The sequence below is a fragment of the Sphaeramia orbicularis genome, chromosome 3 (genome assembly GCF_902148855.1).
Source record: "Sphaeramia orbicularis chromosome 3, fSphaOr1.1, whole genome shotgun sequence".
NCBI lineage: Eukaryota > Metazoa > Chordata > Actinopteri > Kurtiformes > Apogonidae > Sphaeramia > Sphaeramia orbicularis.
The window spans coordinates 16832419-16847809 of NC_043959.1; the positions used below are offsets into that span (position 1 = coordinate 16832419).

General features: G+C 38.5%; 1 protein-coding gene across 1 annotated transcript in view; it reads right to left on the reverse strand.

Moving 5' to 3' along the window:
• The window catches only part of plekhg4 (pleckstrin homology domain containing, family G (with RhoGef domain) member 4), a 98265-nt gene that overhangs the window by 6834 nt on the left and 76040 nt on the right, over positions 1-15391 (reverse strand). The window contains exons 16-22 of the mRNA XM_030126418.1: positions 9275-10233; positions 7683-7932; positions 3759-3848; positions 2777-3001; positions 2208-2378; positions 1818-1998; positions 355-471 (exon numbers count right to left, since the gene is read on the reverse strand). Coding sequence (XP_029982278.1) covers positions 355-471; positions 1818-1998; positions 2208-2378; positions 2777-3001; positions 3759-3848; positions 7683-7932; positions 9275-10233 — 1993 coding nt within the window. The remainder of the gene's footprint in view (positions 1-354; positions 472-1817; positions 1999-2207; positions 2379-2776; positions 3002-3758; positions 3849-7682; positions 7933-9274; positions 10234-15391) is intronic.

Sequence of the window (15391 nt, forward strand, 5' to 3'; positions counted from 1 at the left end):
AGGTAAAACTGTATTTTACACCAATTATTGACATGTATTGATAGGATTAGTGGATCAGCAGGTATTAAACAGTTTAGATCAGTAGATGGTTTTGGATCTTTACAGGTTAAAAACTGTAAACTTGTAAATACTCATATTTTTATAGAATCAAAAACATGTACAAATCAGTGAAGTTTAAACTTATCAGAAAATGACACATTTCTTGTTCATAATGACAAACTTCATTTTCTCCTTTCATTAAAAGACAGACGACAAAGGGAGGTGCATTGTGGGTATTGTTGTTTATCTTGTAAACATGAGTTCTGCAGGTCCGTGTGTGTATTTGTGTGTATTTTGTGTGTCTGTGTGTGTTACCTCTGCTCTTCATGATGTAGTGCACCGCCCTGTCGCTGATGGCGGCGTCACTGGGTTGAATGTCCAGAAACGGTTTGTTCCCGACGCCCATCGACACCATCTCCTTCAGACGCATTTCTGCAACGACACCAGACACGTCAGACGTCCACCAGGCATTTATTCAGTCCGTTTATTTGGGAACACTTTGGATTAGTCGTGTCCACGTACTTTAAGATTTATTCATTTAGAGCAGGGGTGTCAAACAGACGGCCTGTGGACCAGAACTGGACGCAAAGGGTCCAATCCGGCCCACAGCACAAAAAATTATACTGAAGATACGAACAATTAAAGATGAACTGGTCTGAGCTCAGGTTCCACATTCAGACCAATTGGATCTACAGTGAAATAATAACAGAATAACCTACAAATAATGACAACTAATCTTCTTCTTGGTTAAATGTGAAACAACTATTACATTATGTCTATAAATAATGACAACTAATCTTTTTCTTTGTTTTTCTGCAAAAAAACCCATTAAATTATGAAAATATTTACATTTATAAACTATCCTTTAACAATAAAATATGAATAATCTGAACAAATATGAACAACCAGAAATGTCTAAGAAAAAAAAAGAATTAAAATCGTACCAATATTCTGCCTGTTATTAAATGTTTTGTGTCTTTGTAGATCTGATCTGTAATAAACATGTATAAATGGCAAAATATTGTTAAAATTACACTTATTTTTTGTGGTTATTCACATTTTTTGTTTGGATAGTTTGTAAATGTAAATATTTTCATAATTTAATGTTAACTGCACTAAAACAAAGAGAAAGGGTTGGAATTGTTATTATTCATATGATATTATGTTACTACTCAGTAGTTACCATGGAAAAGTCTCCCTCGAAAAAGAGATTTTATCTCAAGGGACTTCCTGGTTAAATAAGGGTTAAATAAATAAATAAAAACACCGTCATCTTCTACAACATTGATTGACCAGTAAAACCCATAGAGTTGGATCAATGACAGTGGATGGACACACTGGGTTTATGTTCAGTTAATGACAGACTGGACTGAAAAAGACACTGTTTATTCAGTTTTCTCTGTTTTTGATTTAATAACCATCAACTGTAATCTGAGCTTTAATGAACGTCTGCATGTTCAGTGAATTAAATATAGAAAAATACATGAAGTTCACTGGAAAAATGCAAAATGTGGAGGATTATTTTATAATAAGTGGTGAAAACTCTCTTGTCAAATATAGAGAAAAAAATCACTTTGGGAACTGACACAAAAGTAACATTGGGTCTTTATGGGTTAAAAATAGTTCTTTTTTTCTTTTTTCCAAACTTGTTCTTATTTAGATTTTTCTCTCCTGATATGATGCTGGTTTGAGTCGTAGTCTGAGTTTTCTTTAATAATCCTGTCACACACATTCAGTCATAAACAGCTGATCCGTCTGTTTTTCCGTCTGTTTCTTACCTTTGTTCCTGGTCGCCTGCGTCCACAGGATGCGGGCAATGTCGCTCGTCCAGGCGACTTTGACGTCCTGAGTCGACGCCTGAAGGATGAACGTCTGGTTCTTGGACGTTCTCCGCCTGAACCAGATCTCAAAGCGCAGACCTTTGTCCCCTGCCGACTCGGTCAGACCCACGTCAGCCGTCTGGACAGAACCGGACCACATTAGGACCCGCCTCTACGTCAGTGTGTGTGTGTATGTGCATATGTCTGTGTATGTGTGTTTGTGTGTGTGTATATGTGTGTGTGGATGTGTATATGTCTGTATATGTGTGTGTATGTGTATATATGTCTGTATGTGTGTGTGTGTGTGTGTGTGTGTGTGTGTGTGTGTGTGTTCTGGGCTGGCGTTACCTTGAAGGAGTGTTTGTAGATGAACACGTCCAGCCCTCCCTCCACCCGTTTGGGTTTACTGAACAGAACCAGCTCCTCGAACAGGAAGATGTGACGCTGACATTTCCTCCTCCCAGACCAGACAGTGAACTCGTCCTGACGGATCAGCTGACCCTGCTCCTTCAGGTTCACCTGCACAGAGTCGGACAAATGACCACTGAACCTGTATGCCCCTAACAAACAACTAATATTACTAATTAATAATAAGATCACTTCTAATATAGTACGAATGTCACCGATTAATCATAAGACAAGACTATATTGATCCAACAGAGGATAAATTACACAGTTTAAAGCAGCAAATAGAAAAATAAAACAACAAATATAAAGAGAAAAAAGCTACCATTTATAGAAATATTTATAGAAATTTTGATTTGATTTTAAATACTACATATTTACAATAAATTTGCACATAACGTGGTGTGATATGGGGGGGTGGGGTTTAAGTCTGTAAATAATAATTCGACTAAACCTAATTTTAATCATTATTCTCTTCATTAAGATTGAATGACTTCCTGTCATCAACTTACATCACAGTCTCGGATGGCATCCATTGCGAGCAGGTCGTTGCCATGGCGAAGCTGAAATTTGACCATATTAGTGGCTGCGTGTAATGCGGTAAGCTCCGCCTCTTGGGACACGCCCACCTCCTTGATGAGGTCGGTGAGTAACAGAGCGTATTTACTCATCCTCTGAATGGGCTTCAGCAGATACGAGGACAAGTCCATCTTATCACCAAGTTCCACCTGTTTCCTCTGGAGGATGAAGAGGAGGAAGAGGGAGAGGAGGAGGGAAAGGAGGGAGAGGAGGAGGAGGGAGAGGAAGAGGAGGAGGGGGACGGAGAGGGGGAGGGGGGAAAAGAGGGAGAGGAGGAGTAGGAGGGAGAGGGAGGAAAGAGAGGGGGAGAGGAGAAGGAAGAAGAGAGAGAAGAAAAGGAGGAGGAGGGAGAAGAAGAGAAGAAAGAAGAGGGGGGAAAGGAGGAGGAAGGGAAGGAGGGAGAGAAAGAGAAAGAGGAGGAAGAGGGAGAGGGGGAGGAGGGTATGGAGGGAAGAGAGGGAGAGGAGGTAAAGGCAGGGGGAGAGGAGGAGGAGGAAGAAGAGAGAGAGGAGGAGGAGGGAGAAGAGGAAGAGGAGGAGGGAGAGGAGGACGGAAAGGAGGAAGAAGAGGGAGAGGAAGAGGAGGAAGAGGAGGAAGAGAGAGAGGAAGAGGAGGGGAAGAGGAAGGGGAGAGGAGGAAGAGGAGGAGGGGGAGAAGGGAGGGGAAGAGGAAGTGGAGGAGGAGAGAGAGGGAGAAAGGAGGAAGAGGAGGGGTAGGAGGGAGAGGAGGGAGAAGAGGGAGAGGAGGAGTGGGAGGCAGAAGGTGTGATCAGAAACACCATCAGATCAGGAGGAGTCCTCAGCCTGAGGTCAGTGTCAGTTGAATGTATTTACTAAAACATGTGTGGAATGTGGAGCCCAGGGCCTCAGAGGTCAAAGGTCACAGTCTGTCAGGACCAGGGTCACATGAACTCACCCTGAAGAAGGAGTTTCCACGGTTGGCCAGCAGAGCGTCCGATTTGGGTTTGTTCTTACTGTAGAGGGCGTAAAGACCAAACTGTTCCCTCTGTTGAACACAACAACAACAAAAACAAAAACAACATTTAACCCTTTGAATAAACAGACACTGAACTGAACTGAAGGATGAAAACTAGAACTGATGAGGGTTTAGACTTTAATCATCTGTAGGTTCAGGACTTCACTACACCTGGTTTTGTCTAAAATGAAATAAATTCAGCAAAACAAAGAGTCAGTCTTTGTTTTTTGGATGTTCTCTGTCGTCTTCTGCCAAGTCTGAGGTAAAACCATGAAAAAAGACAAAATAAAAACAACAGTTGGACTCCATCTGATCCAGGAGAACAGGGTCAGGTTAGTTCAGGGTCTACATTCAGACCAGTATGATCTGAACTGGATCAGCACCAGAAAAATAACAACTACTACATTATCAAAGTGTTGACATCCACAAAGTTTCCATAAAAATATCAATAACATGTTCAACCTGACATGTCTTCATATAAATCAGTGTAATTTTTCCAATATTCTGCCTCAGTTTATCATTTATACATGTTCGTTCTATCGTACAGATACAGTGGATCTACAAATACACACAACATTTAATAACAGACATAATACTGGTACAAGTACACTGATTTATATGAAGACAGTTCATGTTCATATTTGTTCAGGTTATTCAAGTTTTTTGTAAAAATAAACATTTTTATGGATTATTCTATTGTATTTGTCATTATTTATAGTTTATTCTGTTCTTATTTTACTGGTTCTGATCCACTTTAGATCATATTTGTCTGAATGTGGAACCTGAACTAAATCAGTTTAACATCACTGACCGTTAATATCTTAAACTTTTTTTTTTTTCTTTGTTTTCAGATAATGCGTAGTTTTCAGATGTTACCTTTACAGTTTCCACTGTGACTCCAGTCTTCCTCACGCTTCTGAAGAAGACTGGAGTCACAGTCCAAACTGTCAAGCAGGTAACATCTGAAAACTACACCTTATCTGAACAAAAGCAAAAAAGAAAAGTTAAATAACATTAACAGAAGACAAACTGGACGTCATTAGCCTTGTTAATATCTTCATCCCAGGGGTCGGATTGGACCCTCTGAGGGGCCGGTTTACGCCCATGGGTCATATGTTTGACACATGATTATCCAGTCCTTTTAATGATGGTTCTTCTTGGTAGTTCTTCTCAGTTCAACTGGACCGCTTTAGGCCCGTGGGCCGTATGTTTGACACCTGTGCATTAGAATTACCTCAGATTATCCATTCATTTATTCATTTTCTGAACCTGCTTTATCCTCACTAGGGTCACGGGGGTCACTTGGAGCCCATCCCAGCTACTTACGGGCGAAGGCGGGGTACATCATCATCATCATCATCATCATCATCACAGGGCTGAACATACAGAGACAATCACTCTCACATTCACACCTATGGGCGATTTAGATTAACCAGTTAACCTATCAGTGCATGTGTTTGGATGGTGGGAGGAGCCAGAGTACCCAGAAAGAACCCACGCAGACATGGGGAGAACATGCAAACTCCACACAGAAAGGTCCCACCGCCATCGACTGGTGTTGGAATCGAACCCAGGACCTTCTGTCTGTGAGGCACGAGCACTAACCATGGTACCACCGTGTTGCCCTCAGATTATCCAGTCCTTTTAACCAAGTCCTTATCCAGTCTTTATCCAGTCCTTTCCTGTTTTTTTGACTGTTTCTTACAAAACCATGATGTTAAACCTACGAAGAAAGGATCCAAATGTACTGGTATCTGATGAACCCATTCTAATGTCTTTAAATGATCAGTGTTGATAAAAAAAGGAGGTGGATGTGTGAGGAAATGAATGAATGGATGTTGATGTGAGTGACGCATATTTTGTTTTTATTATATATTTTTATAGATATTATTACTATTTATGAGTCCGTACCCTGACAGTGCACCTAAATTTCATTGTACGTTCTGTATAATGACTATAAAGTATCTTATCTTATCCTGTTATAACAGTAGAAACACCAGTGAAGTTCTGGAACATCTAACATGTCTATTTGAAACTCTTCACAGGTCGCTGCTGCTTCTCAACAGAATCATCTGATACTGAAGGAAAAGATCCAGTTTCATCATAACATTGACAAACACAGTCTGGTCTAGTCTGTTTTTTTTTCTGTGACAAAGAAATCCTTTGTTTCATCTGAGGAAAAACTGAATAAATCTGCTCAAATGTCTGGAGATGCTTTTTATTCTTAAACACCCTTTTCTGATTCCTCTGAAGTGGAGGAGTATCAGGTCAACTGTCAACGTCTGATGACTGCAGTCGTCTCCTCACAGTCTGGAAGGTTTAATTTATGGAGAAGTACTATAATTAGCTGTCTAAGTCAGACAATATATGGACCAAAGTCTGTGGACCTGTTGAACCCAGGTGTTTCTTTTCTAACAGGAGTCTGGGATCCAAAACAACAATGACTAATGTCAGAATATAGTTTTATATTATGGGATAAATATCCTATTGATTATTAATATCGATGTTTCTGTGTCCGATCCTCATGAACAGGACATCTGACAGCTGGAGACATGATGTGTCCACATATTTATGTCCATATAGTTTAGAAACATCAATATTTCACTATAATTTAATGGCAGATTTTTCTTCCTCAGTCAGATGTGATGAAAGTAGATGGAAAATATAATTTACAGTCAGAGCAGGAAAAATATTAAAGACATTTAGAGGAAGAACATTTAAAATCAGAATCAGGGAGAAAAAAAATATAAAATCAGTGTTGGGTTTTTTTTGTTCATTTTTATTAATTGTATTTATTATACTATTTGTTTTTGTTCATTTTCTAACTTATTTTGTTTATTTTCAGTTTTTTTCTTTGATTGTTTTTCAGCTTGTGGTTTATTTTCTTCATGTCTTATTATTCTGTTGATTCATAATTATTTCTGTTCATTTTATTGATCAGTTTGGCTGTTTTTGTTCATTTTGTGCCTTATTTTATTTTTTCTCCATTTTAGTGAAGTTTTTGCAATTTTTAAAAATGTTATTTAATATTTTATACATTTATTATATGTTTTTGATAATTTTATAGATGGTTAGTTGTGGTAGAAAATTATTATTTACAGTCAGAGCAGGAAAAATATTTTAGAAATTTAGAGGAAGAACATTTAAAATCATAGTCATGGATAATAAAAAAAACAAAATCAGTGTTTTTTTTGTTCATTTTTATTCATTTTATTTATTATATTATTTGTTTTTATTCATTTTCTAACTTATTTTGTTTATTAAAAAAAGGCTTTTTTCAGTTTGTTTTATTATTCTGTTGATTTATAATTCTTTTGTTAATTATAATATTATTATTATATAATATTATATAAGAAATCTTTTTTCTTCAGTTTTGTTCAGTTTGTGCCTTATTTTATTTTTTCTTCATTTTAGTAAAGTTTTTGCAATTTTTTTTTTTAATGTTATTTATTATTTTATGCATTTATTATATGTTTTTGATAATTTTATAGATGGTTAGTTGTGGCAGAAAATGATTATTTACAGTCAGAGCAGGAAAAATATTTAAGAACATTTAAAATCATAGTCGTGGATAAAAAAATAAATTAAATCAATGCTGAGAAAAAACATCTCTAAGTCATTTTGTAAACAAAGATAATAATTTAACCGAAACTAACCAATGCAATGACATTTATCCCATAATATAAAACTATATTCTGACATTAGTCATTATTGTTTTGGGATCCCAGACTCCTGTTAGAACAGAAACACCTGGATTCCACATACTTTAGTCCACTTGTGTCTGACATATCTAACTCTGCTCTGATGCTAACAGTATAGTATGTGTGAAATAAAAACCCAGGTTTGGATTTGTTTGGGTCTTACGTGTCGGAGGAAACAGTGTGGGACTCTCAGCGGGTGTTTCCAACAGGCCTCCAGCTCCTTCAGGAAAAACTGGCTGTGGAAGTCCAGGAGTTTCTCCAGGTTGCCGAAGACCACGGAGCGTTTCCCCCTCAGGTCCTGGGGGACGTCGGCCCGGTCCATCTCTGGGAAGTAGTGCCGGATGATGTAGCTCAGAGAACGGACGTACTCCCGCTCCGTCGTCACCATCTCCTCCACGATGTGGCGGAGTTTACTGCAGAGACAGAACAGACGGTGGAACATGGAACCAAGGACCCTCTACAGGTGGATCAGGTCTGCATACCAGTAAAGGTCTGGGTTCCACTGAAGGATCTCAGATACAGGAGGTCTGCAGACGACAACTGAAGCCCATCCTCCAAAATGAAACGTATTAATCACTTCATTTAACTGACCTTTATACTCTGTAGACGTGAACAGTGTGATAAATTAAACTATATATAATTAAACTGTATACTGTCAACAAAAGTAAATACTTGTTCAGAACATCAGCTATTTTAACCCTTTAACCCCTGGCCTGTCTGTGGTGGGTGTTCTGAACATATAATTTGTTTTAAATATTCATAAAAATTCAACCATTTGCTCAAAAGGAAAAATTTCCAAACGTACTTACAGAATAGACCTGGTTCTTTCCAGACAAACTTTGTAGACATTATACCAATGAAAATACATCAAAAATTCAAATGAATCCAACTGGTAGTTTCAGAGAAGACTGTTGAAAAGTAGACATTGGTGACCCTGAGTTTGACCCTTCAAGGTCAAAGGTCATAACCTAAATTAACACTTAACCTTAAATTCAGACTGTTAAACTCCACCCTAAAACCACATAATTACAGTTAGACACAACTATATTTTTGCACACTTATGTATATTTCTTAAATTATCATATTTATAATATATTTTCGAATTTTACATCTTACTGGAGTGTTTTAATATGAGCGATATATGTTTGTATATTTATAGAAGTAAATTTATTTACAGAGCACTTTTCACAGAAAGGGAGTCACAAAGTGCTTACACTGTAAAATAATATTAAAATACAGTTTAAAATACAATTAAAATACAGTTAAAATATTAATTTTTTTTCTTTTTCTGTTGTATTGATAATTTCTTTCCTGCTACTTTTTATTCTACTTGTACGGAGCGACTGTAACAATAATTTCCCCCTGGGGTTAATAAAGTATTCTGATTCTGATAAAGTCCATATATGACTTCTATCAGTGATCAACAGGAACTATATTGATATCTGGAACCATTTACCATCAAAGTATGGACCATTAGAAGGAAAGGAACATATAGATTTCAAGTATTTGTCAAAAATGTATTATTGGTCAAAATTTTTTTCAAAACTGTGAATGAACTTCATAGACATTGTCCCAACAAAGAAACAAAATGTGAAATGAATGCGACCTGTAGTTTCAGAGAAGATGTTTGAAGAAAATGACTCTGAAAAGACGACTCTGGACAGAACGCCTTCACAGTAGCTCATGACCCGCTCAGATAAAAACCTCCGCTCTAATTAAACACCTCATTAGATGTAGAACCGGTCCGACACCCACCTTCCTCTGGGGCGAGGGTCTGCGGTACTGCTGGGGGTTCTGGGTGTTCCGGGTGTCCCGGGGCTCCTGGGTCCGTGTCCTGCCCAGCCTTGCGCTCCTGACCTGGGGCAGAGCGTGCGGTCGGCCGCCTCGGTGCTGCTGACCTCCAGTCCGCGGATGAAGACGCCGGTGTTCCCTCGCCGTACGGGTTCACTGAGCGTCCGAGGGCAGGGTCCGAACCGAGACACCTCGGGGGTGGACGGGCAGTCGAAGCTCTGCGTCTTCCGGAGCTGCTGCCGCCGGCCGGAGGAGGTGGTGTTGAAGGAGCAGGTGGAGGGGGTGGTGAAGGAGGTGGAGTCTAGGCAGTGGAGGCTGGAGGTTGAGGAGCAGATGTCCACCCGGTCCGAAGACTCGTCCGAGGAGGTGCTGCGAAACAGGCGCTGGAGGAGCGGCGTGTGCTGAGGGGTGTGAGGGGGGGCAGCGCTGGAGGACGGGGTGGAGGTCAGGGGTGTGGAGGCATTACGAGGAGGAGAGGGGGTACTGGGGGCGCAAAGGGAGGCGGCGTCCTCCTCAGGGGGGTCGGAGGAGGGCGAGGGTGAGGGCGGGGCTTCTCTGATCCCCCACAGCCCCGACAGCGTCTTCCTGGAAAAGGAGGTGGAGCTTTTGCCTTGCTCAGAGTCGGAGCGCCGTCTGTGGGCGGAGTCTCGCATCCTCAGCGCCGTCTCCATTTTCCTATCAAACATCTTCTTGGTCTCCTGACACTTGGACCAGGCAAAGCTCCACTGACGGAGGCCGCGCTCGCCACGCAGCTCCCCCGCCAGCGCCTTCATCTCCTGGAAGCGGGCGTCGGGGATGGGCGGGTGCTGGCTGTGGTAGTCGTCCAGGCAGCCAATCACGGCCTGGCATTTTTCGGGCAGCGTGCACTCCTCCATACTGATCCCGGCTAAGTGACGCATACCTTCCAACGCCCATCCATAGGCCTGAGGAAGAAAAGAAGGAGTGTTTGAGTCCATTAATCACACATCAGTGAATTAACGTGGAAAGATCGATGTCAGTATAAGGAGACGATCAGACGACAAAAATGTAAAACTGCAGATGTTCGTCTTATCTTTGTGTTGAATGTGTTCAGTCGACTGTAGGCTGTTGTAAATGTACGTTGGTCAGACTCACACATTTAAATACATTTTATGCAATAATCAGATCAAAAAATATGAAACCGATATGTCCACCCTGTTACCGACAAATCCATGTAAATATAAGTGACAGGGTGGACAGTTTAGGCTAACGTTAGCATTTAATGTCCACATGTTGGACCTGGAGATGGTAAAGTAGGTCGTCTCTGAACAGGACTGTGGAATGTCCAACAAATATATGTAGAATTTATGAACAGGTTTAAATGAAACCATATTCTGTGGTGACGGGGTGGACATGATGACAACACATCAAAGAACAAACACAAACTGATGAAAATGTTCAAATGTGAATGTAAATAATGAACGTTCTCCAATGAAGACAATCAAAATGATGATGTCATCAACCAAATTATTTAAAGGGGCGGTTCCCCCAAAGTAACAGGGTGGACAGCAATTTCGATTTATAATGTTAAATGTTATTATGAAAATTAAATATAAATGATGAAAATGACTTGTTTTATAGAAAAACTTGAAAACACCTAAGAAGTATTTTAATTTTTTTTAAAAAAATTTAAACACTTATTATACTCATTAAAAGTAGAAGGACATGACCAAATCAGGTACATTCACTGAAAGAAAACTGTATAAAATAATAAAATCACATTTCAACAGGTTTAAACTTCTTCTGATATTTGTGTAAGAGTTTACTCATTTATAATAAAACCCAACGTATCCATGGTAACACTTGCACCTTATAGTCATATAGACCTAAAGACTGCAGTGAAAAAAACATCGTCAATTCATCAGAGCTTCTTAAAAACACCTTTAAACAAACATCATCATCATATTCTTAGTCACTAAATGCACTGTTTACACTAAATAAAACCCTTTAATTTACTCTTATGTAAAACTCTCCCAGAAGTGATATTTTTATTTGTTGTGTTTTTTATTTTTTCCTGGTGGATTTTCTCCTGTTTCCACCTGTGATGATTCAGTCACATCAATAAAACCAAACCATCTCTATATTAGTTTTTTTTTGTTTTGTTATATTTATCTGCTCATTTCGGTGCCAGTGAGGCCTTTCACTTCCTCTGTGTCATCTCGTTGTGTTTCAGATTTACTGCAGTATCTCATCAGTATTGGCTTTTGCTGTAAATCTCCAACGGCGTCTGAATAAAAGCGCTCTTAACTGACGGCGTCACTTTGCGTTGAAATGCGGTGGAGACAAGAGGGGTCGGATGAAAAGATGTTTCTTCAGCGTCTATAGTTTTAGACAACGTAATGGAGGATTGGTTTGAGCTCACAGGAGATAATTACAGTGGAAAAAAATGGATAATAGTGGAAAAAAAATGAATAATAGTGGGAAAAAAAGGATAATGGTGCATGAAAAGGGAATTCTACAGAAGATACGACAGATGACAATATGGAAATACTCTGCGTAAAGAACATAAAACATCAACATTCATCCATATGTGTCACATCCACATCTGCAGCAGAACGTCAGCTCGACAAAACACGAATATAAGTGTGTAACTGTGGTAACACAATCAAAGATCACCGTTAGAAATATGAGAAAAAAAAAACAAAACAGAAACAACCAAAGCAATAACATTTCCAACAAAACCAGAGGATGGAAAAGTCATTCAACGGTGCACATTAGTTTCTTCTACGTCACATATTTTCTCATTTCACCGCTAAACCTTTCTCTAAGTGTCGTTTTGTTGACGTGCGACTTAGTTTTTGTTCGGCCGGTTTGTTGGCGGACATGAAACGACATCCTGAGGAGCGTCTGTGTGTGGTTCGGCGTGTCTCCGCCGCCGTCGACTGAACTGAAAACCTGGGAAACAAGAGGAGGCCTGGACCAGAATGACATCACCCACATGGGTCAGAGGGGGGAGGCTTTGAAGTGTGTGTTAGTGTCACAAAGGAGGCGACCGCCAACCTCCTTTTGTCCAGTTGTGAAGGAGTTGGAATGTCTGTGTGTGTGTGTGTTTCTATAGTGTGTAGTATTTTCTATATCTGGGCGACAAACATTAAAACCTATAGATGTGTTTTTTTGTTAACTTAGTTTTTATTAGATTTTCTTTTTTATCAGTATTAAAATACAGTTCAGTGAGTTTCTTTTCCTTTTCCTCAGCTGTGTGTGTATTCCTACAAATCTCCAACATAGGATGGAAATGAAAGAAAACAAAAACAATCACAGCAAACACATAATGTGCACTGATTCAGGTAAAGGTTCACATATGAACCCTTTAACTCCTGAGTCCTGATTCCAGGTAAAGGTTCTGCTGTGAATCTGCGTCTGTTTCAGGTTCATTAAAGCTGCTGTGAGTTTGTGCTTGTGTTCCTTTTCTTCAGTGGTTTAGTTGTACTGTGTGTTTTAGGGTCAAAACAGGTGGAAGAACAGAAAAAGACAAAGTGAGGAACTTAAGTTTGATAGGTTTGGACTAAATAAGGCACTAGAATGAACATCAATAAGAGATTCAGGATGTTGAACATCAACTGTGAACTGGAACACACTGAACAACAACAAGGATTTGAATTTGGACCCAGCAGTTTATGTTATGGGTCTTTTTTTCTAAATCAGTCCAGCTGCTTTTTGACACCTGTTGAACTCCATAAAGCAGTTCCACGGCAAAAAAAAAAAAAAGTGATCAATAAAATGAACAAAAATGAATAATAAACCAACAAAATAATAAATAACACGAACAAAATAAGACACAAACTGAAAAAAAATTGAAGAAAAAAGGAATGAAATAAAAAAAACTAAATGTAGAAATAAAATGTATAAATAACCCTGAATACAATTGCTAAATTCACTTCCGTAACTGCATCTTGGCATATTGTTTTTTATTTTGACTACGTAAAGGGTAACTTCCAGTTTGAACACAGCAGACTTTTATTTTGAAGAGTAACTTCCTATCTTGACATCAAAAAGAGAAAAAAACGGTTAAAAAAAAAAAGGAAAAAAAAAGTTGGACACAGTCAGTTTATTGCTTTGCATTAGCTACCCCTCTGAAGAGGCACAAAGTACGTTTGTGTTAAATTTAGAAATGTTACTGAATATTTTGTGTCTCTCACTGGTTTATTAATTTGTTATTTACGCTAACGAGCTAAGCTAATGTTTACTGTTAGGTTTCACTCAAGCTAATCCTCATAGTTATTTTGCTAATGTAATGATGAAATAATAATGAAATGTAAGTGTTTTGTAATTACACATTTTTCCTGCGTGTTCTTTAGCTCTTATGGTTAATTTTAGGATTTAGTGCCATTAAATCGGAAAATCACCAGTGAAGTCTCATCCTTCATTCGGGGTGTATGCTACAAAATGAATTAAACTAATAAAAATATTTACAAAATAATAAACACGAAAAAATAAGCAAAAAATTGACTAAAATGAATTAACCCCCCTGCCCCCAAATTGAAGTTTGAGTCGCAGTTGAGGTTTGACTGTTGTGGAGAAATTTTATCTGAGAACTCTGATGTGTCATAAGTTTGGACCATGAATCCACTGTAGCAGCGTTTTGAAGAGTATTTAACCCCTGAGCCCTGACTCCAGGTAAAGGTTCACATATTAACGTCATACAGCAGTTCCACGGTCAAAAAAAAAACAATAAAATGAGCAACAAAATGAACCAAAGCGCCAAAGTGATCCATAAAATGAACAAAAATGAATAATAAACCAACAAAATAATAAGTAACATGAACAAAATAAGACACAAACTGAACAAAATGGAAGAAAAATAAAATAAAATTAAAAAAAATGTAGGAAAATAAACAAAAAAAACAACTAAATGAACAAAAACAGATATAATGCTTACAAAACAATAAATAACATGGAAAAATATGCCAAGCAATGACGTGAAGTATCAATGAAGTAAAAAAAGAAAAAAATAGAATAAAGAACAAAATCAACAAAAACAACCAAAGTGATCAATGAAATGAACAAAAATGAATAATAAACCGGCAAAATAATAAGTAACGGGAACAAAATAAGACACAAACTAAACAAAAATTGAAGAAAAAAAAATCATGAAATAAAAAACTAAATGTAGAAAAATTAACAAAAAAGCAATAAAATGAATAAAACTAATAAAATATTTATAAACATGGAGGATTCTGTTGGGTTTCTGTAAATGGAGATAACTTTTGTTATGATTTGGCGCTATATAAATAAAATTTGATTGACTGATAAACATGAAAAATATGCAAAAAATGGACTAAAATAAAGTAAAAAAAAAAAAGTCAAAAAAAGCAAGGCCCATTCCACAGGTGGTGAGGGTGAACTGAGCATGCTCAGATGTCTATGAAAAGAACAAGGTTTATTCTATCAGCACGGTTTGAAATTTAACTATTGAGTAAATGGTTGAATTTATATGAATATTTCAAGTAAATCATACGTTCAGAACGCTCAGCACAGACACGTCAGGGGTTAAAGGGTTAACGAGTGTCCTCATATAGATAGAATGGAACGTCTGTGTGTATAAATAAAAGAAAGGAGGCCTCCTGCTTTTATCCACCGAGCTGATGGACTGAATGAGCCTTTACCCTCCTGACTGACAACTTACACATTACCTCACCACTAAAACAGCAGGACACACACACACACACACACACAAACACACACGTGAGGTCATGGATGTGTCGGGCCACACCGGGTCATTCCCCACTTTTTGGGGCCTGGAGAAAATCCGATTCTTTGAGGGAGACAGAGGAATGTTAAAGAGCAGTCGGTCTGATTTATACTGTGAACAGAGGGGCGGAGCCACAGGGGGGCGGGGAAAAAATTATGGTCATTAAAAGAAAAGTACGGGTAATATTCATGTGGAAAACGGCGACACAACCTTAAGCATCCGAAATGAACGGGTCTGGACGAGTACACCGACTATACAGAGTTCAGGAGAATGACAGGAACAGGAAAATGAAAAAGCAGACGGACAGATGAGTTTAGAGAGAAAACCAGAACCTGCATCTCAGACCAGAGGACGACAACATTACAACAGGA